Consider the following 27,383-nt stretch of genomic DNA (forward strand, 5'->3'; position numbering starts at 1 on the left):
GGAGCGTTGCACTGTAGGTAGCTATCCCACAGTTCCTGCAGTCTCCGCTGCCCATTGGAATTCTGGGTTGATATCCCAATGCCTGATGGGGCTAAAACATTGTCGCGGGTGGTTCTGGGTACATATCGTCAGGACCCCGTTCCCACCCTCCCTCCCCCCGTGAAAGCAAGGGCAGACAATCATTTCGCGCCTTTTTTGTCTGCTGCCAGCCAAAGATGTAAAGGATCGATGGAGTGGGTCAGAACAAGAAATAGACCAGATTTGTTTTGGACTCATTTTCCTCCTCCCCTGTCTAGATCACACTGCAGTCAGTCACAGAGAAGGCGCAGCGAGGTTAATCTAGCCATGTATCAATCAGAGGCCAGGCTAACCTCCTTGTTCCAATAACAACGATAACTTTGGTGCACCATTTCTTATTGGAACCCTCCGTGCAGTCCTGCCTGAAATACTCCTTGATGTACAGGCACACCCTTTGTTGATTTTAGCTCCCTGAAGCCAACCCTGTAAGCCGTGTCGTCAGTCGCCCCTCCCTCCGTCAGAGCAACGGCAGACAATCGTTCCGCGCCTTTTTTCTGTGCGGAAGCCATACCAAGGCAAGCATGGAGGCCGCTGAGCTCATTTTGGCAATTAGGAGCACATCAACCACCACACGCATTATCCAGCGGTATATGCAGCACCAGAACATGGCAACGCGATACCGGGCGAGGAGGCGACGTCAGCGCGGTCCCGTGAGTGATCAGGACATGGACACAGATTTCTCTGAAAGCATGGGCCCTGACAATGCATGCATCATGGTGCTAATGGGGCAGGTTCATGCTGTGGAACGCCGATTCTGGGCTCAGGAAACAAGCACAGACTGGTGGGACCGCATAGTGTTGCAGGTCTGAGACGATTCCCAGTGGCTGCGAAACTTTCGCATGCGTAAGGGCACTTTCATGGAACTTTGTGACTTGCTTTCCCCTGCCCTGAAGTGCATGAATACCAGGATGAGAGCAGCCCTCACAGTTGAGAAGCGAGTGGCGATAGCCCTGTGGAAGCTTGCAACGCCAGACAGCTACCGGTCAGTTGGGAATCAATTTGGAGTGGGCAAATCTACTGTGGGGGCTGCTGTGATGCAAGTAGCTCACGCAATCAAAGATCTGCTGATATCAAGGGTAGTGACCCTGGGAAATGTGCAGGTCATAGTGGATGGCTTTGCTGCAATGGGATTCCCTAACTGTGGTGGGGCTATAGACGGAACCCATATCCCTATCTTGGCACCAGAGCACCAAGCCGGTGAGTACATAAACCGCAAGGGGTACTTTTCGATAGTGCTGCAAGCTCTGGTGGATCACAAGGGACGTTTCACCAACATCAACGTGGGATGGCCGGGAAAGGTGCATGACGCTCGCATCTTCAGGAACTCTGGTCTGTTTCAAAAGCTGCAGGAAGGGACTTTCTTCCCAGACCAGAAAATAACTGTTGGGGATGTTGAAATGCCTATATGTATCCTTGGGGACCCAGCCTACCCCTTAATGCCATGGCTCATGAAGCCGTACACAGGCAGCCTGGACAGTGGTCAGGAGCTGTTCAACTACAGGCTGAGCAAGTGCAGAATGGTGGTAGAATGTGCATTTGGACGTTTAAAGGCGCGCTGGCGCAGTTTACTGACTCGCTTAGACCTCAGCGAAACCAATATTCCCACTGTTATTACTGCTTGCTGTGTGCTCCACAATATCTGTGAGAGTAAGGGGGAGACGTTTATGGCGGGGTGGGAGATTGAGGCAAATCGCCTGGCTGCTGGTTACGCGCAGCCAGACACCAGGGCGGTTAGAAGAGCTCAGGAGGGCGCGGTACGCATCAGAGAAGCTTTGAAAACCAGTTTCATGACTGGCCAGGCTACAGTGTGAAAGTTCTGTTTGTTTCTCCTTGATGAAACCCCCCGCCCCTTGGTTCACTCTACTTCCCTGTAAGCTAACCACCCTCCCCTCCTCCCTTTAATCACCGCTTGCAGAGGCAATAAAGTCATTGCTGCTTCACAGTCATGCATTCGTTATTCATTCATCACACAAATAGGGGGATGACTACCAAGGTATCCCAGGAGGGGTGGTGGAGGAGGGAAGGAAAATGCCACACAGCACTTTAAGCACAGCACTTTAAAAGTTTACAACTTTAAAATTTATTGAATGACAGCCTTCTTTTTTTTGGGCAATCCTCTGTTGTGGAGTCGCTGGTTGGCCGGAGGCCCCCCCACCGCGTTCTTGGGCGTCTGGGTGTGGAGGCTATGGAACTTGGGGAGGAGGGCGGTTGGTTACACAGGGGCAGCAGTGGCAGTCTGTGCTCCAGCTGCCTTTGCTGCAGCTCAACCATACACTGGAGCATTCTGGTTTGATCCTGCAGCAGCCTCAGCATTGAATCCTGCCTCCTCTCATCACGCTGCTGCCACATTTGAGCTTCAGCCCTGTCTTCAGCCCGCCACTTACTCTCTTCAGCCCTCCACCTCTCCTCCCGGTCATTTTGTGCTTTCCTGCACTCTGACATTATTTGCCTCCACGCATTCGTCTGTGCTCTGTCAGTGTGGGAGGACAGCATTAGCTCGGAGAACATTTCATCTCGAGTGCGTTTTTTTTTTTCTTTCTAAGCTTCACTAGCCTCTGGGAAGGAGAAGATCCTGTGATCATTGAAACACATCCAGCTGGTGGAGAAAAAGAAAGGGACAGCGGTATTTAAAAAGACACATTTTATAAAACAGTCGCTACACTCTTTCAGGGTAAACCTTGCTGTTAACATTACATACATAGCACATGTGCTTTCGTTACAAGGTCGCATTTTGCCTCCTCCCACCGCGTGACTACCCCCTCAACCCTCCCCCCTCCCTGTGGCTAACAGCGGGGAACATTTCTGTTCAGCCACAGGCAAACAGCACAGCAGGAATGGGCTATACTGAGTGTCCCTGAAGAAAAGCACCCTATTTCAACCAGGTGACCATGAATTATATCTCACTCTCCTGAGGATAACACAGAGAGAGAAAGAACGGATTTTGGTTGAATGCCAGCAAACATACACTGCAATGCTTTGTTCTACAGTGATTCCCGAGTATGTGTTACTGGCCTGGAGTGATAAAAGTGTCCTACCATGAAGGACGAAATAAGGCTGCCCTCCCCAGAAACCTTTTGCAAAGGCTTTAGGACTACATCTAGGAGAACCGCAAATGCCAGGGCAAAGTAATCCTTTCACATGCTTGCTTTTAAACCATGTATAGCATTTTAAAAGGTACACTCACCAGAGGTCCCTTCTCCGCCTGCTGGGTCCAGGAGGCAGCCTTGGGTGGGTTCGGGGGGTACTGGCTCCAGGTCTAGGGTGAGAAACAGTTCCTGGCTGTCGGGAAAACCGGTTTCTCCGCTTGCTTGCTGTGAGCTATCTACAACCTCCTCCTCATCATCATCTTCTTCGTCCCCAAAACCTGCTTCCGTATTGCCTCCATCTCCATTGAAGGAGTCAAACAACACGGCTGGGGTAGTGGTGGCTGAACCCCCTAAAATGGCATGCAGCTCATCATAGAAGCTGCATGTTTGGGGCTCTGACCCAGAGCGGCTGTTCGCCTCTCTGGTTTTCTGGTAGGCTTGCCTCAGCTCCTTCAGTTTCACGCGGCACTGCTTCGGGTCCCTGTTATGGCCTCTGTCCTTCATGCCCTGGGAGATTTTCACAAAGGTTTTGGCATTTCGAAAACTGGAACGGAGTTCTGATAGCACGGATTCCTCTCCCCAAACAGCGATCAGATCCCGTACCTCCCGTTCGGTCCATGCTGGAGCTCTTTTGCGATTCTGGGACTCCATCATGGTCACCTGTGCTGATGAGCTCTGCATGGTCACCTGCAGCTTGCCACGCTGGCCAAACAGGAAATGAGATTCAAAAGTTCGCGGTTCTTTTCCTGTCTACCTGGCCAGTGCATCTGAGTTGAGAGTGCTGTCCAGAGCGGTCAGAATGGAGCACTCTGGGATAGCTCCCGGAGGCCAATACCATCGAATTGTGTCCACAGTACCCCAAATTCGAGCTGGGAACGTCGATTTAAGCGCTAATCCACTTGTCAGGGGTGGAGTAAGGAAATCGATTTTAAGAGCCCTTTAAGTCGAAATAAAGGGCTTCACTGTGTGGACGGGTGCAGGTTTAAATCAATTTAACGCTGCTAAATTCGACCTAAAGTCCTAGTGTAGACCAGGGCTAAGTCAGAATCAGACTTCTACAGGCATGTTCACTCTAAAGATAGCAACTCACAACTACCATTTTTTGTACAACATGCAAGCTCACATTAAGTTCTCCAACACTCTCCTACTATATATTAATAACTATTTTCTGTTCTTTATTCTCTAGTGCTTATTGTAGTACTGTTTGGAATTATGTATCCACTTAAATTAAACTTCTGAACCCCAGGAACAAGTGAATGACTCAAATTCAGACCTCACCAGATCTGAGACAGAGCAAGAATATATTTATTCAAAATCCTACAAGAGAGTTTCATTCATTCTTAGACATCTAGTAGTCAGTTCAATGACTTTAAATATTGCATTAAACCAGCTGCCTAATCACTGTAGAGTTTTCTGTAGGTATCCTGCCAAAGGGGAGTTTTAAAGAGGAATTTGATGGAAGACAATGAATCTGAAGGAAGTCTTGCAGATATTTACAGGGATCTCTTCCCACATATAAGAGGTGGCATGGAAGAAAGCATCAAGGTGCTTGTTGGAAAATTTTAAAAATTGTCAGGAGACTGGCATCACTTGCCAAACTAAGGCACGGCTTGACATTTCAATATGATTTAAAAAGTGATAGGTAGTGTGGGGATAGGCCTAGAAGGGCCTTAAAAGTCAAGAAAAGTAGTTGGCATTTGATGCAATAAAGAATATGGAGCTAGCAGACCAATCCAGAGGGGAGTGATATGGTTTAAGTGAAAAGCCAGGAAACTGATCATTGTAGTAGCATTCTGAGTGGATATTAATTGCTCAAAAACTGTTAATCCAGAGTTAAGGACGATGCCTTGTGCCCTTCCAGAATGCGGAGAGTGGACAACCTTAAACCACTGAAAAACAGGAAATACAAAATTAAGGTAACTGTCGCAACTCCTTCCCCCCTCCTCCTGAAAGTAACACCACCACAACCTTCTCTCTACCCCTCTAAATAAAACCCCGTAATTTGACAGGACCAGATTACCAGGGTCAGATTCAGATCAGGTCAGAAAACAACCAGACTCTCTCAAGTTCAGGTTGCCTCTGATGACCTTCTCCTGCCTATGTGGTGAGGGAGATGGCACTTGCCCCTACCACCTTGCTGCACTGTGTTTGCTGCAGATTGAGTGTGCTGATAAATTGCAGCACACACAATGTAAGAAGAGTCTGCAGCTTGCAAGAGCTGACTGAGGAGATATCTGAGCAATTATCTTCGAAAACTCATAGAAGACAGGAGAGATTCCAGAGGACTGGAAGAGGGCAAAAATAGTACTAAACTATAAAAAGGGAAATAAGAACATTCCAGGGAGTTACGGACCAATCATCTTAACTTCAGCACCTGGAAAGATAATGGCGCAAATAATCAAATAATCAATTTGCAAACACCTAGAAGATAAGGTGATAAGTAACAATCAATCAACATAGATTTGTCATGAACAAATAATATCAAACCAACCTAATAGCTCTCTTTGACAGGGTAACAAACCTTGTAGATGGGGGGGTGGAGGGGGAAGCGGTAGATGTGGTATATCTTGACTTTACTTAGGATTTTGATACTGTCCCACTTGAACTTCTCATAAACAAACTAGGAAATTACAACCTAGATGGAGCTACTATAAGCATGGTGCATAACTGGTTGGAAAACCATTACCAGAGAGTACTTATCAGTGGTCCACAGTCAAACTAGAAGGGCATACTGAGTGGTCCTACAGCAATCGGTCCTGGGTCCGGTTCTTTCAATATCTTCATACATTATTTAAATAATGACATGGGGAGTACACTTATAAAGTTTGTGGACAATATCACGCTGGTGGGGAGGGGGGTTGCAAGTGCTTTGGAGGGTAGGATTAAAATTCAAAATGATCTGGACAAACTGGAGAAATGGTCTGAAGTAAACAGGATGAAATTCGGTAAGACAAATGCAAAGTACTCCACTTAGGCAGGAACAATCAATTGTACATATACAAATTGGAAAATGACTGCCTAGGAAGAAGTACTGTGGAAAGGGATCTGTGGGTTACAGTTGATCACAAGCTAAATAGGAGTCAACAGTATAACACTGTTGCAAAAAAAGCGATCATCATTCTGGGATATATTAGCAGGAGTGCTATAAATGAGCCATGAGAAAATTTTTCCCACTCTACTCCCCGCTGGTAAGGCCTACTGTGTCCAATTCTGGGTGCCACATTTCAGGAAAGATGTGGACAAACTGGGGATAGTCCAGAGAGGAGCAATACAAACATTTACAGGTCTAGAAACCATGATCCATGAGGAAAGACTGAATAAATTAGGTTTCAGTCTACAGAAGAGAAGACTGGTGGGGGAGAGGGGTGTAGGACATGATAACAGTTTTCAAGCACATAAAAGGTTGTTACAAGGAGAAGGGTCAAAAATTGTTCTCCTTAACTTTTGAGGACAAGACAAGAAGCAATGGGCTTAAATTGCAGCAAGGGAGGCTTAGGTTGGACATTAGGAAAAATTTCTTAACTGTCAAGGTAATTAAGCACTCGAACAAACTGCCTAAGGAGGCTGTGGAATCCTCGGCACAAATGTTCCCTCTAATTTTTGACAGGCTGTGTGCGCAAAATTTTCTTCTGTGCAAGTTGTTGTGCTTCTATGCAAATTTTTGTGCACACGGTGTTTTGCCGTGTGCACGGGGTTTAGGGTCTGTGTGCGTGCGCACACGCGCACAGATTAGAGGGAACAGTGCTCGGCACTGGACGTTTTTATGAACAGGTTAGACAAACACCAGTCAGGAATGGTCTAGTTATTACTTAGTTCTGCCTTGAAGTGCAGGAGACTGGACTAGATGACCTTCAGAGGTCCCTTCCAGTCCTACACATCTCTGATTTTTATAATACAGCAACATCCATGTGAGGAAAGCCAGACAAAAGCAACACACTCGAATGAACTCCTACAGAAAAATGATAAAAGACATGAAAACCCTATCACCTGTGCACAAACACATTTCACAAGCAATCACTCCATATCTGATCTCTCAGTACTTGTCCTCTTTAACATGAACATCATATTCAAAAGATGAGCCTTGGAACTTAAATTCATAACTCTGTTGGACACTAAAAACCAAAAACTCAGACACTGTTATAAACCTTTCCATAACTCTTGTTCTTCAAGATGTGTTTTTCATGTCCATTCGAGAACCCACCCTCCTACCCTTTTGTCAGAGTTGATGGCAAGAAGAAACTGAGAGGGTGGCGGGGTGGCAGGTTACTATATATTGTGCCATGAACGCACCACTTCAGGGGGCACCAGAGCTGAACTGATGGATACCACCGAGGGAAAAAACTTTCCAGCAATGGTGCATGCAGCACACACATACCTACACTGGAATGGACATGAGCAAGCAATCCAAGAAGAACGGATAGTGTCGTAAATCTGTTCATGGAAAGGAAGGCTCTGGATGCCAAGGAATTCAGGGATGTCCCTATAAATTATATGTTCCGAACTGGAGTTAGTGTGGATTTTCCAGTGTTCAGTTGAAGACCCAAGCCCAAGAAGAGAGAAAGTACCTTTCATGTGGCAGATAACACTTCTTTGTACAACTGACCCTTGAGCAACCAATCGTTGAGGTAGAGGAATACTATGATCAACTGACAATGCAGGCAGGCAACCAGCTCCGAGAGAACTTTTGAAAACTCTTTTGGAGCCAAAGAGAGACCAAAAGGGAGGTACCAGATAGTGAAAATGATCCTGGCCTTTGAGAAAATGCAGGAATCTTTTGTGGGATGGGCATATTGCTACATGGAAATATGCATCTTGATGGTTGAGGGCCAAAAACCAATCCCCTGAATCCATAGAAGGAATTATAGCTGCCAGAGTCACCATCCTGAACATTTGAGATCTCATAAGTTTATGAGTCTTGGATCTAAGTTTGGTCTCCACCCTCCATTTTTCTTTGGCACAAGAAAGTGCCTCAAGTAGAAGCCCCTTCCTCATTGCTGAGCAGGGACTGGCTCTAGTGATCCTAAACAAAAAAGGGGGTTTATCTTCGGTCTTAGTAGGAACTTAGGAGAAGGGTGCCTGAAGAGGACAGAGAAGGGGAACGAGGAGAAGGAGATAGGTAGAATGGATGGGGCAGCCCAATGATATTATTTCTAGCACCCATTTGTCGGAGGAGATATGGAAACGGAAGAGTCAGTCCCCAAATGGGGGGAGGTGGGCAAATCATTGTAGCTAACAAGATAAAGAGAGGGGAGGGTCTGAATCCCCCACCATCCCATCAGAACTAATGCTTCAAAGATGAAGCCTGCTCTAAACTTGTATCAGGTGGGTTAGAGGATCTTTTTCTCTGGTACATGTCTCTTTCTAGGAGGTTGCATCGGTCTCTGAAAACCAGAGAATTGCATCTGGGAGGATCTTGAGCTATTTGTAATCTACTGACTTTTCTCCTGTTAGCAGGAGTACAGATGCCTAACGAATGCAATGTGGCCCTGGAGTCTTTAAGAGTATTCAGCAACTCATAGGTATTCTCTGTGAACAATTTCAGCTCATCAAACAGGAGATCCTATACTGTATTCTGAACTTCTCCGGGAAAACCAGATAACTGTAGCCAGGGGGCCTAGTTCATCGCTGCTGCTGTGGAGATGGAATGGGCTGTGGTATCTGGAGCATCAATGTCCAATTCCTGAAGAAATGTCCTAGCTAGTAACTGCCCCTCAGCATTGGTAGCCTAAAATTGTTCCCTTTGGTCTGGGATATTCAAGATATTGAATAAAGGAGTTGAATTTTGCATAATTTGTAAAGTTGTATTTGGCCATCAGTGCCTGGTAATTCATAATGCGGAATTGTAGGGACTTACCGATGAGTAAGATTTTCTCCCAAGAAGGTCCAGGAACTTCTGGTCTCTATCATAAGGATGGACTTATAACAGTGTTTGTCTTGTTTGTTTACTGCATCAGAGAGTAGGATGGAGAGCGAGAAAATAGGAACTCAGAGTCCTTAGTCAGAACATAATATCATCTCTCTTACACATGGATGTTACTGTAGCTGGGGTTTGCCAAATAGTTTTCACAGGTTTCAGCAGAGGCTCAGTGATAGGAGGTGAAACTCTGAATGGTGTTGCAGTGTGAAAAATATCCAACAGCTTGTACTGGGATTCTTTGACCTCCTCACGAGGTATCTGTAGAGAGTCTGCCATCTGTTTAATGAGATCTTAAAACTGCCAAAAAAAATCAGCCAGCCAGCCACAGCTGGAGAAGACGACATTACTGCCTCATCTGGTGAAGATGACATGATGGTAGTCTGAGAGGTAGCTTCTTTATCTGCCCTAGTCTCTTGATCCTTGAAGATTTCCTCCTGTTGCTGGGGAAGAGAAGCCTGAGTCTCCCTATTATCCCGATGGGAGAGGGTCGGGAGCCCAGAGAACTGCCAGCAATAAGCTGCAATATAGGATTCCAATATGCCACTGAAGACCATAAGGGGAAAGGGGTGGCATCCAGAGTTGCTCCCAGCAGAAGTGATGAGGTCCCTAGACATCTTTCCAGTCTCTTCAAGAAAGGGGGTTTCTATATGAGTTTATAGGAGAGCCTAGAACGGGAATCAGTGATACTGAACCAAGGTCTCCATCATCATCCTTTTATTCCTCTAATGGGGCAGCTACAACTGAAAAGGGAGGTGATGGTACTGGGAATGAATAAGAGTCCAATGACTGTGATTCTCAATATCAAGAGATGCTCGGTACCTACCAGCAATGGAGACTCTGGTTCAGTCACTGATGCGTCCTTTGGATACCTTGTCTTGTAGCACCAAGTGGACTTGTGGCACTGAATGAGGCTGTGATACTGACAGACCAGTATTCTTGTCCCTGCAGGACAGTACCAATGGTTCTGAGCACTTCACAGGCAGTGCTGATGTAGATGGAGCCTGTCTTACATAGTACTGAAGAGCTCAATAAAGGGGAATGGGAGAGGAGTTAAGACAAACTGTACCGATATTCTGTTTGCACTGACCATCTCTGCTGGATGATACCAGAGCCTTCTCAGTCCTATATTTGCTCTTGGAGCTGAGCTATTTTCTTGCTTTGCTGATACCCGAGGAGCCCTTTGCTGCTATGGTACCAAGCCTCAAAAACAAAGTCTCTGAGGTTGTTGACACGGTCAGCAAGTGAGATCTTTTTGAGATTTGTGCCTTTAAAAGGAAATTAGAGCTCCTCCTTTTAGGATCTTCAGATAAGGTTTCTGAGGCTTTCCCCTTTCCAGGGGGGTAATGTGCTGAGGTTGAAAGGGCACTACAGACCCCCCAGGAACTGATGTACAGGTGAAGTGACCTGGCTCCGAAGCAGGGCAAAGGAAGTGCTCCATCCTTAACAGTCACAGCTTGATTTCACAGTTCTTCTGTGCCTTGGATTTGAGGGATAAACAGAAGTTCCATGTCCTGCAGGACATGGGACTCTCCTGGGCAGTGAATGCACTTAGAATGTCTATCACTAACCAGGATAGCTTCTCTAAAAATGAGGCAATGTTTAAACCCTGATGAACCTGGCATGCTCCTCACAGGGAGGATTTCCCCAGAGAAAATGAAACATTTTTCAATAGCCAGTTACTAACTAAACTAAATAGAATGAACTCAGCAGGCAGCACAGTGCAGACACAGTGTCACGCTGAGGTGGCCGACAAGGACCTGAGGGCAGTTCATCCACACAGCCTGATATAGCCTCGGTGAGGGGCACGAGACTATTTGCCGTGCACGTGGGCTGAACAGACATTTCTAAAGAAAGTATCTGACGAAAGGTGCACGGGGCAAATATGGACCTGAAGTGAAGCACGCACGGGGACACTAGAGAAAAACATCTTCTCTCCAAGGGTTATACTTCATACAGAAAACCCTTGCCCATTCCCATATGTTTTCACTAGTAGCTGTTGTTGAGATTCCCTCAAATGTCTTTCCACACGTTTTTTCAATAACTTAGTTTGACTCCAGATTTCATCACTCAAGTATCTGTATTTGGCATACAGCAAAGCTATGCTAAGTTGATCAGACTCAAATGTAGGGGGTGGGTATAGGGCATACCATGCATCCAAAGTTACATAAAAAACTTCTTCCTTTATATACTGTGACAAAGTTCCTCCTCTACCTTTGTGGGTCTTGCGCTTATTGGCGGATTTGCTCGCCTTGGAGATTCACAGCAGCCCTCAGTTTGGCCATTTTCGTGAACCCACAGTCCAGGTCGACGACTCCTGTGTCTGACCAGGAGTTGGGAGGTTTGGGGGGAACCCAGGCCCGCCCTCTACTCCAGGTTCCAGCCCAGGGCCTTGTGGAATGCAGCTGTCTAGAGTACCTCCTGGAACAGCTGTGCGACAGCTACAACTCCCTTGGCTACTTCCCCATGGCCTCCTCCCAACACCTTCTTTATCCTCACCATAGGACCTTCCTCCTGCTGTCTGATAATGCTTGTACTCCTCAGTCCTCCAACAGTATGCATTCTAACTCTCAGCTCCTAGCACCTCTTGCTCCCAGCTCCTTACCCGTGCACCACAAACTGAAGTGAGCTCCTTTTTAAACCCAGGTGCCCTGATTAGCCTGCCTGAATTGATTCTAGCAGCATCTTGATTAGCTGCAGGTGTTCTAATCAGCCTGTCTGTCTTAATTGTTTCCAGAAGGTTCCTGATTGTTCTGGAACCTTCCCTGTTACCTTACCCAGGGAAAAGGGACCTACTTAACCTGGGGCTAATATATCTGTCTTCTATCACTCTCCTATAGCCATCTGGCCCGACCCTGTCACAATACATTTACACATTACACTGGATCTACTAAACATTGCATTACAGGTTTGGGGATTGTCTTTGGTTACTTTGTAGGACTCAGTTCCTGCACAGCATGCTCTGTCCACCCACTATCCATGAATGACTTATTCTTAACCTCATCTTACATTTCAGTCTCGTTTTGCCCATTGTTAACTTGTCCATTGTAAATGATTCCCTGGGTGTTCCCCCCTTAATTTAGCTAGCAGAGACATTCTGTCTCTTAGCTTACTGGTCCATTTACCTATTTTAGTTAGCACTGACATTTTGTTTCCAGCCTGCTGATCCATTTACCTCCCTAATACCATCTCCCAAGAAATGAGGCCTCATCCATGTCTACTTACATCAAGCCAGGCATACAGTTGTAAAACAAACTGAACTAAAGGCTTTCTCCTTTAAAAAAAATTGACAAATTAAAAAGATTAACATCTTTAAGTGCAAATCTACTGATGAAAGTACTCTTCAACTAGCAGTTGTGGAGTAAACTAGTGTTACTCTGTGGCCAACTGCTGTATCTGAAATGAAAAGTTACACCTCAACCCCTTCTTTAAGTAAGTTTTCTGTTAGAATGAAAATCAGTAACTTTTTTTTTTAAAAAATCCTTCCCTACATCTCTACACAATATTATTTGCAAACTGGACACCATTAAATTAGGCTTGAATAAAGACGGGGAGTGGATGTGTCATTACACAAAGTAAAATTATTTCCCCATGTTTATTTTTCCTCCCTACACTTCCTCACATGTTCTTGTCAACTGCTGGAAATGGCCCATCTTGATCATCACTACAAAAGGTTTTTTTTCCTCTCCTGCAGGTAACAGCTCACCTTACCTGACCACTCTCGTTACAGCGTGTATGGTAACACCCATTGTTTCATGTTTTCTGTGTATATAAAATCTCCCCACTGTATTTTCCACTGCAGGCATCCGATGAAGTGAGCTGTAGCTCACAAAAGCTTATGCTCAAATAAATTTGTTAGTCTCTAAGGTGCCACAAGAACTCCTTTTCTTTTTGCGGATACAGACTAACACGGCTGTTACTCTGAAACCTAACAATATTTTAGTTAACTTAGTGCCTAAGAAGGTACTTGTAGATATGCATTATACTCAGGGCCAAAATTAAGCCAGAGCTGTCTGAATCAGACCTCCGGTAAATATTTTCAAACCCACGGGGCTAAATCCCCAAGCCTCAGTGCTCCCACCCCCCATAGGGCTAAAGCCCCAACCCCCAGTGCCCCCACTGCGGGGCTAAAGCTCTGAATTCACCCTCCCTGCAGCTGAAGCCTGGAGCTCTGCTGCCCCGCAGGGCAGAAGCCCCTAACCCCACCACCCTGCCACAGGAAAGAAGCCCTGAGATCACCCCAGCTCCCAGCCCAATGGCTGAAGCCCGGAGCCCCGAACCGGCTCCGCCCCAACTGGGCCCTGGAGTTTTTATAGCATATTGGGGAGCAGTCATGGGAGGCTCTCGGAAATAATCTCCGAATTTAAGCCCTGATCAGAGCTTTCCATGTCAAGAAATACTGTTATAAACAGAGATTAAGATATACCTTCCTTGGTAAAGCGGGCACTTTACCTTCAAAGAGATGTCTCCATTAGGGATTTTTGCACTTGTGTAGCTACACCAATGCAGCTACATTGGTGTAATCCCACAGTGTAGATGGGTTGAACCTGTGTAAAAGACACTGGCTATGGCTATAGTGGTACAAAAGTGCCTATTACAGATAAGCCCCGAAAGTGGAACAGTCTCTGGTACTGTTGGAAGAATATAATCTTAAACCTATGACCTCCAACTCTGTAACCCAAAGCAAAACTGATGGTACTGCCAGACCTGCCTTCAGGGTAGAGTTAACTAAATCTAGAATATTTTGACAGTGGCAAGAAAAAGTCTCCAAGCTAAGTAAAACCGACATGCTTTGAATTCATTTTTTTATACTGTACTGAAAGACTCAGTTCATCTCCTACTGCAGTCAAGAGCTTTTTTTAACTACCCTGGGCATTGTTCTAGTTCCTAATAATGTAACACCACTTATCTGACCAATCACTGCCAGATACTGTGTATTTACTCACCTTAATTCTTGACCTGCCAGAAGAAATTAATAATAAATTATTAATACCAACCAAAAAGTTCTAAATCTATAATGTAAAATGGTTTCATAGATATATGTAAAATTCCCCTGCGCCGCCACCACCCCCTCCCCCCTCGATCACCCAAAAATAGCAGTACTGGAAAATAAACACTTCACTAGTTATTTGCCAATAAGAAACTTGTAGAAAAATGGTCAGTGATTACTGGTTTAGTTCTTATAAATCCAATCTTAGTGCATTTGGAGTGCAGAGCCAATTATGCTGTAACACAGAGTATGTTTCATAACTTTACATTTTGTTATTCATGCACTATTGGTAAAATAAACTAAACAAGACATGATGATACATTTTGGGTAAAATTTTCAAGAGTCTTTTTAGAAACAAATTTGTGTGCGCGCGCGCACACACACACACACACACAGAGTGTTGTAACCAGCAGATAGGTGCATTTAGAATTTTCAAAAGGGAGGAGGAAAGTGTATAACTGAATCTAAAAGCCCCCTTTAAAAATTAGTGTGTGTGTGTGCAGTCAAAATCTGTACATGCCCACAATTCTTACCTGAAGGAATTTTCAGCTTGCTTAAGTATGCTCTTAGTTCTCTGAAAATAACTGTCATTATGTGCATGCAGAGAAGAATCTGCCTACATGCTGCACTGTATGCACACAGATGCTGTTCTGTAAAATTTGGACCTTTATACTGTGAATGTTCTTAAAACTCTTGTTAGCAATATGAAAAGACAGTACTCTAGAGTTTTAGTCTCCATTATGTCATCAGGGTGAGAACACAAATTTAATTTGAAACCTCATTTTGAAAAAATTACAGAATTTCCTATACTCTTCATTTTGGTCTTTATGCGGCACACTATGTCCTCTGCCTAAAAGACTGCTTTCTTCTCTCCCCCCCCCCCGCTTTTTTTTTTTTTAACGCTCCAGTGAGAAAGGAGATACTGAATTATTGTTCTTGGTTACATTATAAAAACAAACCTAAAATAAAAACACTGCTAGCAATGGATTCACTTTTTCTATTTAACATGAAATATTTACAAGGCAATGTTATCAAAGGAATTCATTAGAATTCATTCAAGCCAGGGACACTATTAATCTTCTGCTTCTATCTACAGTTCAACACACCTTTCTGAAAAATGTTAAAGCCAGAGTTTTTGTTGTCTGCTGCTCTCCCCAATCAGACCTTTGCAGCTACAGGTGAGTCACATCATACGTGCATTTAACTTGCGCGAATTCAATTATACGTGCTCGACAAAAAAAAAACAACAAAAAAAAAACAAGATACCTGTAAATAGTGCGGGCGACTCTGCCCACCATTCCACTCAATGAGCGTATGCCCTGGAGTGAGCGTGAGATGGGAGACGTGACTCTGCTGTTTCCTTAGTCACTCTCAGTTCCTTCATGCCTCTCATAGTGTGAGCATCTCGCCATGCTGAGTGTGATTCTAGTGTTTAAAGATACGTATTTTTTGTACAACATGGCCCCTAAACGCAAGCCAACTACTTCATCTGGTGCTCAGCCAAAGAAACAGTGATCTGTTCCAATGCTGGAGGAAAAACTGGCTGTGTTGGACTTTGAGAGACGGTATGTCGGTCTCCAACATGGTGCGTAAATATGGCCGCAACGAATCTAGCATCCATGCCATCAAGATTTGAGAGAGAGAAATTCGTCAAGCCGTGGCATCAAGTGCTTCAATAACTGCTAAGGTGACGAGCCAGGAGCGTGATAAGATGAGCCAGGAGTGTGATAAGACTTTTGTGAAAACTGAAAAGACATTAAACTTATGGCCTATCGATGGCAACACATTGAGAGAAAAGGCTCTTAGCCTCTATGTGCTGTTCAAACCTCCCGCAGAAGAGGGACAGCCATCTGATGAGAAGGAATTCAAAGCCAGCCAAGGCTGGCTTAACAGTTTTAGGAACAGCTTCAACCCCAAAAACGTGCAGACTACTGGTGAAGCTGCATCTGCCAAAGAAGAGGCAGCAAAAGCCTACCCCAAACAATTAAAGAAAATCATAGAAAATTAAAATAAATTAAAGAAAAGGGCTATCTTCCGGAACAAGTTTTTAATGCTGACAAGACTGGGCTCTTTTGGAAAAAAAAATGCCCAACCGCACTTAGATTTCAAAATCAGAAAGACAAGCCCCTGGCTTCAAAGCAGCTAAAGACCGTGTGACTGTGTTGTTTTGGGACAATGGAGCTGGGCATTTAATAAAGCCGAGCTTGCTCTACAGGGCTGCAAATCCCCGTGCCCCAAGAACAAAAATCTCCTGCCTGTGTTCTGGCAATCAAATAAAAAGGCTTAGGTGACAGCAGCATTATTTCTGGATTGGTTCCACAAGTGTTTCATTCCGGAGGTCAAGCGGTACCTCGAAGAGAAAGGACTTGACTTTAAAGTATTGCTTATCATAGACAATGCTCCTGGCTACCCTGCGGGACTCCAGTTTGCGCATAATGACGTTGAAATAGTTTTTCTCCTCCCCAATACCACCTCCATCCTCTCGACCAAGGCATGATTCACTGTTTCAAGGCCACGTACATGAGGCTTATGTTCTCACGGATACGTAGCGCTATGGATGCTGATCCCAATCTTAATGTGATGGAGTGTTGGAAGTCCTTCAACTTTGCCAATTGCATCACTTATATTAAGCAGGCAATGGATGCAATCAAGCCTGAAACAGTCAATGCATGTTGGCAAAACCTATGGAAAGAATGTGTGAATGATTTTAAGGGTTTCCCGACCATTGACAAAGAAGTGAAACGCATTGTTCACGTGGACAGGCAAGTGGGTGGTGATGGCTTCATCGACATCCTTGAGGAAGAAATTGAAGAATTAATTGAGAGCCATGGAGAAACACTGACTAACAAACGAGTTAGAGGAACTGATAAAATCATCTACAGAAGATGAAGACAACGACCAGGAAGAGCCAGCAAGTTGGAATTTTCATAAATTTGCTGAAGTGTTCCAAGCAGCGAAACACTTGAATGATTTAATTTCTGAATACAATCCCTCTATGGAACGAAGCCTCAAAAGTTACACGTAGTATTACAGACTATTTGAGACTGTATCAAGAAATGTTTGAGCAGCTCAAGAGACAACAGCGACGGTTGCCAATCACCATGTTTTTCAAGGAAAAACAACCAGCAGCAGATGAGCCTATGGAATCAACTTCTCGAGCTGAACCAGAGCCAACCACTTCGTTTACTACTCGCTCTCTGTCACCTCCGTCTCCTGGATCGACATCAAGCCTGACGACCCCCTGTAATTACCCCCTGTAATTAAAAATATAGTACTGTAAAGTACAGTATAGTACTTTCGACAGAGTTCTGTAAATTGCTTGGGTCCAAATACAGCCAGCAAAAACAATTTAAGGGAGCATACAATAATTCACAGAGGAATGCTAGATACAAAAAAGTACAAAGTTTACTGATGTTAATAATAATAAATAATAATAAACCTGAATAAGTGAAGTCAGGGAGTGATCACCAGAACTAAAATTTATCTTTTAATTGTTTATCTGCAACTTCAAGACAGCAAATGACAAAAAATGGAATCTAACAATCATATGACGGCAGCATAGATAGATTAAATTCAAAGTGATTTAAATCACCAATTTTAATCATGATTTAAAATCAGCAGGCAGGAAACCTTGATTTAAATGATTTATTTTAATTCTGTTTTGAATTTGTTCTTTAGTAAAATAACTAAACAGTAAAGTCAAGTCTTAGTGACTGGTAACCACTGAGAATAAACATGTTTTAACTAAATATAGCTTTTACACAAAATTTGGTAATTCTTTTTGTAAACTAGGAAGATACATTATATATAATTGCTTAAATAAATGTATATAACATACATTTATTCAGATTCTCAATTTTTACCTTTTTATATTACAAAATAGTGAATGATGCATTTTTTATTGGTGATTTGTGTCAAGATTTGTCAGGATAGAAACTGGAATTCAATTTAAAATGTGCAAAAACAGCAATTAATTTTTCATTAGTTACAGATGACTACCTTAAATGTGCTGGAAAGTTTATCAAAACATGTTTTGTATTTAAAACTAACTTAGTTATTAAACAAAGGAAATATTATTTGTAGTTACTGATTGAAGTGATCACTTCTGGTCTCCAAGTCCTTCAAGATTTTATAACAATTAGATCTCATCCTCTCACACCTCGTTTTTAATTCTGATTGGAAGAGGAAAACAAGCCTTGCTGCTTTATCAACTCAACTCCCAATTGGTTTCTCAACTCAGAATGAACTAGTCGTTGAACTGAACTATAATAGCTTAATAAACTAAAATGAAGAAACATTCTCCCTGAAACTCCAGTTTCAGGTGCTTAGTCACCAGCTCAGTGGTTTGACTTTCTTTAAAACTTCAGCAAACATGTCCTGCTTAATTTTTTTATTTAAATTTATTTTAATAGATTACAGGAAATTTAGGCCTTAAAATATAGTTGTTAATTTCAAATTTATATCGGTTTATTCTTAAGAACAAAAATAAATAAAAATCAGTTTAAAACTTAAAAATCTGTTTTGATTTTTTTTGTCATCAAGTTTTATCCATTCTGTATGACAGAAAACCATCTCCTGAAAAAATATCACCCTCTGAATCAGCAAATCTCTAAAACGGGAACAACAATCTAAAAACTAACAGCTGATGGGAATGTTGGACAAAGGAAAAATGAAGCTCACACAAATGGCTGTTTAGTCAACAAAGCCTCACAAACATTTACAGATATGTTTGAGGCACAGAAAAAGGTAGAGGGGGTTAGACAATTTGACCAATTATCTTTAGATCGCTGAACAGATGTATAATGTTTTAAACACATTATAACACAACCATGGACATGTCTACTCTGCCTTGCAGTTTGAACGATGAGGATGTGAACTGTAGCACACACCAGACTGTTTCACCGTAACTCCTCCATGTGGATGTTGTAGACGTGAACTTCAAAATTTATTTAAATTTATATTTACCTATACAACTTATATTCAAATGTTCTTAAAGTCCACCTGAGCATGAACATAATTTTTTTAAAGTAATTCATAGCACTCACAATTCTAGCAAAGAAGTCAAACTATAAACATTCTTTAATATTGATCAACTCTCCTAAATTCATATTACTGTCCTGATAAAACATGTTTCTTAAAAGTTTCCCAGGCTGTATTGTTCACGGGGGGACAGAGTAGATGATTTTTTAAAAAATCATGCTCGATCATCAGACAGCATTACGAACAAGTCAATAAAGGTAAATCCCATACTGAACTGCTTTAGGTACTTGCAGCCTATGATATTTTCCTCCTCCCCCAACTTCTTAAATACATGATCTGGAATGATATTTACACATTGGAGACAACGATCACAGTTGATTAAACTGGAATTTCTGCAGTAGTAGTAAATACTGACCAGAAGAGGTGTCACCACATTTTTCAGATTGCTTCCTAGGGCTTGTCTACTCAGGAAGTTAGTGTCAGCAAGCTAAGGTGTGAATTAATGGCATACTATCTACTTTTCACGAATTCCCCATGTGGACACTCACTGCACCTTAAAAGTGCCTTTGTGCATTTCAGCTTAATACACTGCTAAATGCTACCAGACAAAGCTAAAAATCATGACTAGCAAGTCTCAGTTTAAAATAGCATATTTTTATTTCATATATGTAATCACACACACTCACAAAAGATCTTTTATTGCTAGAAAGGTAATAGGTTCCCACGATGTTTTCTGTCTGTGTGGAAAGCTGGAGTTGTGGATTCTTAACTTGTGAACAGGTTTCAGAGTAGCAGCCGTGTAAGTCTGAATGCTTCCGATGAAGTGAGCTGTAGCTTACGAAAGCTTATGCTCAAATAAATTTGTTAGTCTCTAAGGTGCCACTAGTACTCCTTTTCTTTTAATTTGTGAAGTTACAGCCAGAAGCACGAAGGGGAAAAGAGGTAGGCCAGTGTGCTCCATGTAACAAGTATGTCTACTTCCAGGCATTAAATTCTACTTTGGAGGGTGGGGTGGGGATATGAAGGTTTTTTGTTTTGTTTTTTAAAGCCACTTGTTTGCTGTAACTCAAGATCATTCTGATTAAAGGAAAATTCCACCTTAAGAATAACTTTGTAAAGTTGCTAGTGGAACAAATATTCATCTTTCTGCCTACATTTTCTTAATTCAAAAGAAAATCAGCCAGACATTTACAGCACTATTGGAATTACTTATTAAGCTAGATCACTACTGACATAATCACATCTGTACTATAAATGATCTGCTGTTCTTAAGAATCAGACAAATATTTCTTAATGGTGATATTCTTGTAGTAATCTGTACTAGATTATAAAATAAATCTGATTAAACATCAGAGTGACTCAACTGAAACTGCTTGAGGCAGTAAATCTCAACATTTTTTAATTTGTCCCTCAAAAGTATTTCAAATACTTAATCGGTCACCACTTGTAACTTCACTATATCCCCTACCACTCAAAGTTTGAAAAAACTGCAGTCACATTTTTTCTCTTCTATCCTTCTACTCCCACCTCCAAGTTTAACTCCACAGCAACTTTTTAAAGATTTCAAACAGCTAGTGACAGGTAACAAAAGGTTATCTTATCGTACTGGGTGAGCACTATTTTTAAATTTCTCTGACAGTGCAGGAAAGTGCATGTTCTATAAAAATTAAATTAAATTATTGTCGTCAATTCCAGAAAAATAATTACACTTTGTTTGAAAAGATCATACTAGAGACCATAGCTAGTATACCAAATATTAACCTGCCACACATTGAAAGAAAGAGAGATTAATGTTTTGCTAAAAGTCCTAAAAGATAAACGCTTTATTTTCTGTCTTTTCAATATTCCATTCCCTAACAGCATCTTTGCCCCTGTTAATTTAGTCTACCGTAAAATCAAAGTAAAACATTTCTGTGATATTGTCAACTTGAAAAATCATACATCAGAATATGTACATCCAAGTAACACCTAAGATTAACTAAAATAAATCAGTGGGGGAAATTGCCTTCCCTCTCCTTTTAGTTTATTTTGTTGATTTGACAGCATTTGTGTACAGTTTAACTTGTAATCAGTTATGCTTTATGTAAATCTCTCTCCTTTTGCTGAGCCTTAAAAAATGAAATGCTACCAAAATTTCAGCAAGACTCCATCAAAAAATTTCCACTATAACCAGTGATACAAGTGATGCTCCCTTGATAGACTATCCCCCAACCTACCCCTACAAAATTCATCTATCTTAATATTTTTTCCATTGCCACTAGCATCAGTCTTTTGCTCCTACCCATCTTTATCTCCCATGATTCCCCTTTCCCAGAAGTTCATAGAGTTCTAGGTCATTAACATATTTAGCAGCTTTTCTTCATAGTAGAAGTGGTGGTGGCAGTGGCAGCAAGCACGTATCCTGCAGCCTCAACTAGCAGCAGTTGCGGAAGAGGGAGCATATTGCAGCTTATGGCTGTGGGGCGGTGAGTGGTTCCTCTCTAGTGACAGGATGGGTGGCTGGATTGCAGAATGATACTTCGATACTTGAGATGATTTGGCAAGTCTTCTAACTTCTAACAATCTTCCCAAACTGGTTTTGGGGGACAGTGGAGAGAATAGCATGGGCCTTCCCAGTACCTGACTTTCAATCTCATGCATGAAGCTGAGCAGGTAGGAACTATTTGGAGAAATCGGCACGGAGCAGGAATCCCACTCACTGCAGCAACAACCTGTCATCTCTTTTTCTCCTTGTGCACTGGCATGAAGGGTGGGGTAGCAGGCTCTATAAGGTGTGGACCCTATGTGCTCTTGGAAGCTCTCATAAGGTATACAAGAAAGGAGTTGCCACTGAAGTAGCTACCACAAAAATAGCAGGTGTACTCATGGATCAGCCTAACAAGTATAGCTGGCTTAGTCCCTGCCTCAGGGAGATCTGAAAATTTTAAATAAGCACAGCCATCCTTAATTTCTTTTAATCAGGTCTAACATAACTAAAGTCTATCCACCATCATTACCTCACTATGCACAGGCTGGCCTAAGGATTTAAGCAAGATTATTCTTTAGTTACATTCCAAACAAACTGTCTTGTACCCTAAAATGTTTGGTAAACTGATATCCTGAAGCATCGCCTAGAACCTAATGGCAGATGCGGAGATGAGTGGCAGATATAAAATCAATTAATTACCAGGGTTGAAAGGTATCATTTTCAGATTTATGTTTGTAGGGAAATAGGGAGAAAACTTGAAGATGCCGCCAAATTTCTCCTTTATGAATATGAGGTTATGTGAAAGGGTTTGGCCTCAGTCCTTGCGAGTCCCTTCCTCATGAGTAAAAAGAAAAAGGAGTACTTGTGCCACCATAGAGACTAACAAATTTGAGCATAAGCTTTCGTGAGCTACAGCTCACTTCATCGGATGCATTCAGTGCATTCCTCATGAGTGATAACTATAAGAGAATAATGTCTTAAAAATAATCAAGGATTTCATTTTTTTAAATTCAGGACACTATTTAAAGGATATTTTTCAGAAAATGGAATTTGCAAAAATGAGACATTCAAAAACAAACAACAGAAGTGTCCCTTTATAAACAGTTTTTTTAAAGTTTTCCACAATTCTCCCATATTTGAGGTACACATTGAGATAGTTTCTTGACTTGGTCCCATTGTTCCTTACAATTTTGGGAAAAATCCTGAAAACAAAAAAAATTGTGGAAATGTTTTTACACTGTTAATAATTTCTAAGGGTGTTTTGTTGTACTACCATTTTGGGATCTGCAACCAAATGATGAGCAGAAAAAAAAAGTCAATTTTACTATATCCATGTTTCTTCCTTAAAGGAAACAGTAAAAAAAAAAAAAAAAAAAAAAAAGAGTCTGTCTGAGGTCCTTTAAATAGAGATAAGTCTCTTCTTAATAGTGCTAAAATATTTTATGAGGCACCACACTACCCTGTAAGTAACCTTATCCTTTCTTTCTCATAAACATTTACCCACATTGTATCAAGAATGCAATTAAAGTTCAAACTAAGGACTGATCACTAAGCTTTTGCTCTTTTTTATATGGCGTTGCTCCCATAATCTCAAAAGATTTTTTATTTTTTTAAGAGGGCCTTCAGGTGGCTCAGTCACTTCTGCTCATATCACACTGCTCTCCAATCAGAGTTTCACCTCAGGCGGAGCTTTACGTTTGTAGACAAAAAAAATAGGACAGGACGTGGTGGTCCACTGGGAAAATTTCCAATAACCTACAGGTCTCTATCATGTAAAGTAAAACACACATTTCAAATTGCAGGCTCTATGTATAAATTCATATATCAGGAGTTATACAACATTCACCATGGCTTGCTTTTACTCCAATGAAATAACCGCAAGAATCAAAACATAATTTTGTTACTTAATATTAATATGAATCTTTAACACACTTAGAAGTACTACACTGGCACATATTATTAACATCACTTTTTCAAGGTCTGTCTTTTTATTCAGGGTTTGTACAGTACTTAATTCAATGAGCTCCTGGTCCATGATGAAGTTCCTAGGCACTACAATAATGCAAATAATAAAAAGAAGGGAGAGAGGAAATACCTTTTATAGTCAATATGATGGGGGAAGGGACACAGATCAGTAGAAAGACATTTACAAGTTATTCAGTCTGTTTCCCTCCCTCAATTTTTAAAGTTCCGCTGAGGAGCAAGAGATCTTTGATTATTCAGATGCATTTAATTTAAATCAAACAGATTTATTATTAAAAACTCACCTTTTAAAAATTCAGTTTGAAATTAGGACCACCTATGTTAACACTGCAACAATTATGTCAATTTCCTACCAAATCATAGACAAAACCCTAAATTTAATATCTCTGGGATCCTCTAAATTTAATATCTCTGAAAAAACACCCCCGAGAACTGCAAGTTTAAGCGCTGTAACGTGCCAGTATAGACAGTGCACCAGCGCTGGTAGCTACACCTCTTGTGGAGGTGTTTTTTTAATCTCCCAGCGCTGTGCTGCGACTACACAAGCCATGTTAAAGGGTTTAACGTGGCCAGTGAAGGCATGCCCTTACTAATGCAATCTCTTGGAAGTATTAGTAACTTCAAACAATTTTTGGAACAAAACGTGTGAAGTGGATTTCCTAGGAAATACTTGGGTGATGGGCATGTGAACGACCCACCTCTGAGCCCATCCTTCTGAAGCTATGCCCTGGGGCAGCCTTGTCAACTTCATGGCTCACTGAGCTGCACAATTTACAAGGCTGCCTGGCTCCCGGTGGGGAGTGGGGTCTGCAGCTGCCCAGCTCTCCAGGAGGCTGGGGGACAGCTGGGCTCTAGCTGCCTGGCTTTCTTGTCAATTTCACAGCTCCTGAAATTTCCTGCCATGAAATTGACATGACAGCTGATGTAAGGGATGCAGTGTCTACTTAGACACTGCACCACCCTAAGTACAACAAAAACCTTACGCCTCTCGTGGAGGTGGAGTTATTATGTTGCTGTAGTTGGGCACTTACATCATCGGGAGGAACGGTGTAATGTAGACACTGACATAACTATGTCAACATAAGCTGCCTTATGTCGACCTAACTGCGTAGTGTAGACCAACCGGTAAAGGAAAGAAGACATAGTGTATTCTTCCTGTTAGAAAGAAGCAGCTCTAGCTAAACATGAAGCTATCAAGACACAGTCAATATAAAAGTTTCATGTACGGTACTGTAATTAGGGCTATCTGTTCAGGCTCTGTAGCCAAGGGAAATTAAGCATTAATGCTTATGCATGTGCCTTACATACATCTTATATTTAAATATATCCGAGATTCACAGTTCAAGGTGTTCTACCTCTGACAGTACAAGATGTGATATGAACTTCTAACAGCAGGCCTTCCGAGCCATAGCTATACCCAAGTCCTTTTGATTTCTCAGAAGCAGCCTACCGAAAGAACTTATGTCAAGGTTCCTCCCCCCCTCTGAACTCTAGGGTACAGATGTGGGGACCTGCATGAAAACCTCCTAAGCTTACTTTTACCAGCTTAGGTTAAACTTCCCCAAGGTACAAATTAATTTTATCCTTTGTCCTTGGAATAACCACTGTCACCACCAAACTCTAACTGGGTTTATTGGGAAACGTAGTTTGGACACGTCTTTCCCCCCCAAAATCCTCCCAACCCTTGCACCCCACTTCCTGGAAAAGGTTTGGTAAAAATCCTCATCAATTTGCATAGGTGACCACAGACCCAAACCCTTGGATCTGAGAACAATGAAAAAGCATTCAGTTTTCTTACAAGACGACCTTTAATAGAAATAGAAGTAGATAGAAGTAAAGGAATCACCCCTGTAAAATCAGGATGGTAAATACCTTACAGGGTAATTAGATTCAAAACATAGAGAATCCCTCTAGGCAAAACCTTAAGTTACAAAAAAGACACACAGACAGAAATAGTCATTCTATTCAGCACAATTCTTTTCTCAGCCATTTAAAGAAATCATAATCTAACACATACCTCGCTAGATTACTTACTAAAAGTTCTAAGACTCCATTCCTGGTCTATCCCCAGCAAAAGCAGCATATAGACAGACACACAGACCCTTTGTTTCTCTCCCTCCTCCCAGCTTTTGAAAGTATCTTGTCTCCTCATTGGTCATTTTGGTCAGGTGCCAGCGAAGTTACCTTTAGCTTAACAACCCTTTACAGGTGAGAGGATTTTTCCTCTGGCCAGGAGGGATTTTAAAGGAGTTTACCCTTCCCTTTATATTTATGACAACTTATTATTACCTAAACAGTAAAGTATCAATATCAGGCCCCCAGGGATTCCTTAAGCGCCCCATGACTCCCAGCTACTGGATTACCATAACTTGTCTGAGTCTGGTTAAACACACATTCTATACGTTAGTTTGGCAGCAATTTCTACCTGCCATGAACTAGTTTAAAGGTCGACTACTGTCTCTACAGCCCTTTGTCCTCTTGGCACTACCAAACACCCTCACCCCCCAATTAAAAAGCCTCCTTTTCTTGTGGGATATTCATAAAATCATGACAAAGCTTCCTGGGATCCACCACCACCATCTGCAGCAGGAATGAGACACACTATTGAGAAAGGTTGGGGATAGCACTTTCACTATAACTTTCTCTCTCTCAAACTTGGTGAGGACCTTGCTGCAGAAAAGACCTGTAGTTTCTTGTTCAGGTTAGTGCAAATAGATCCATTCCTGGGGTCCCCATGCTAAAAGAAGAATAGATCCATCACTCCCTGATCCATGGGTTCAATACCAAATGCAAGTCAGAGAGTATCTCAATTAGCAGAAATGTAGGACATACAAGTTAGTCAAACTCCATACGGCAATTTCTGAAACGGTGCAGAATGTAGTTTGTCCCTGTTTACACTTGCAGCCAACTTATATTCACCTGCACCTGTTTGTTAACAACTATTATCAATAAGGTTAAGATTCTGTCCCAGATATTTTTAGTAAAAGTCAGGGGCAGGTCGGGGGCAACAAACAAAAATCTGGACTTTTACTTAAAATACCCGGGGGGGGGAGTCGGTAGGAGGTGTCAAGACTAACAATCGGAGTGCTGCCCAGGGACCGACTGCCAGCCAGCTGCTCCAGTGGCCAAGCGGACCGACCGCTGGCCAGCTGCTCCTAGGGCAGGGGCTGACCACTGCTGCTCCAGCCCCAGGGAGGCTGACCCAACCCTGGCTGCAGCTTGAGGCCTGGGGCTGCTGTTCCAGTGGCCTTGGGGCTGACAGCTGCTCCAGCTCTGCTCCTGCAGAAGTCACAGAGGTCCTGAAAAGTCACAGAATCCGTGACCTCTGCGACAGAATCGTAAACTTAATTATCAACAATGGATTGCTTTTACAGTGTAGACAGGATTCAAAGTAGACCAGACAAACAAAGCCAATAATTTAGGAAAGGGAAAGCAACATGATTAGCAGAAGAAAAGATACCTAAAAAGTCTGCTTTAAGGATCTGAAGAGAGGAAGTAACTGTTACTTAAAGTAATGGTGTTGATGCAATGATCATCAGTAATGATGTTGAGGCAATATAGCCTACTGCGTAGAGCACTGGACTGGGATTCAGGAGACCTGGGGTCAATTCCCAGCTCTATGACTGGCCTGCTGGACAACCTTGGACAAGTCACTTCCCTCTCAGGTGTCTGTTTCCCCATCTGTAAAATGGGGATAATACTTACCTCCTTTGTAAAGACCTTTGAGATCTAAAGATAATTGCTATATAAGAACTAGGCACTCATGGTGTGCTTGAGATCAGAATTTTTTTTGCCAGCAATGTCTGTTGGTGTTGTGCATATCCTCTCAATATCATTGTGCTTGTATCAAGCACATAACAGACAGACTGGGCAAAGCTACCCCTC

The 27,383-nt window shown here is 42.4% G+C and overlaps 2 protein-coding genes across 2 annotated transcripts in view; both read right to left on the reverse strand.

The window, feature by feature from the left end:
• The window catches only part of FAM184A (family with sequence similarity 184 member A), a 169,534-nt gene that overhangs the window by 115,258 nt on the left and 26,893 nt on the right, over positions 1-27,383 (reverse strand). The gene's annotated exons all lie outside the window — the stretch shown is intronic.
• LOC140908224 (uncharacterized) lies at positions 2,143-3,900 on the reverse strand. The gene is made up of 2 exons (XM_073335180.1): positions 3,263-3,900; positions 2,143-2,674 (listed from the first exon to the last, which is right to left on the reverse strand). The coding sequence occupies exons 1-2, from the start codon at positions 3,843-3,845 to the stop codon at positions 2,571-2,573; spliced, it is 687 nt and encodes a 228-aa protein (XP_073191281.1). The 5' UTR covers positions 3,846-3,900; the 3' UTR covers positions 2,143-2,570.

Source organism: Lepidochelys kempii, chromosome 3 (genome assembly GCF_965140265.1).
Source record: "Lepidochelys kempii isolate rLepKem1 chromosome 3, rLepKem1.hap2, whole genome shotgun sequence".
In the NCBI taxonomy this organism is placed as follows: domain Eukaryota; kingdom Metazoa; phylum Chordata; order Testudines; family Cheloniidae; genus Lepidochelys; species Lepidochelys kempii.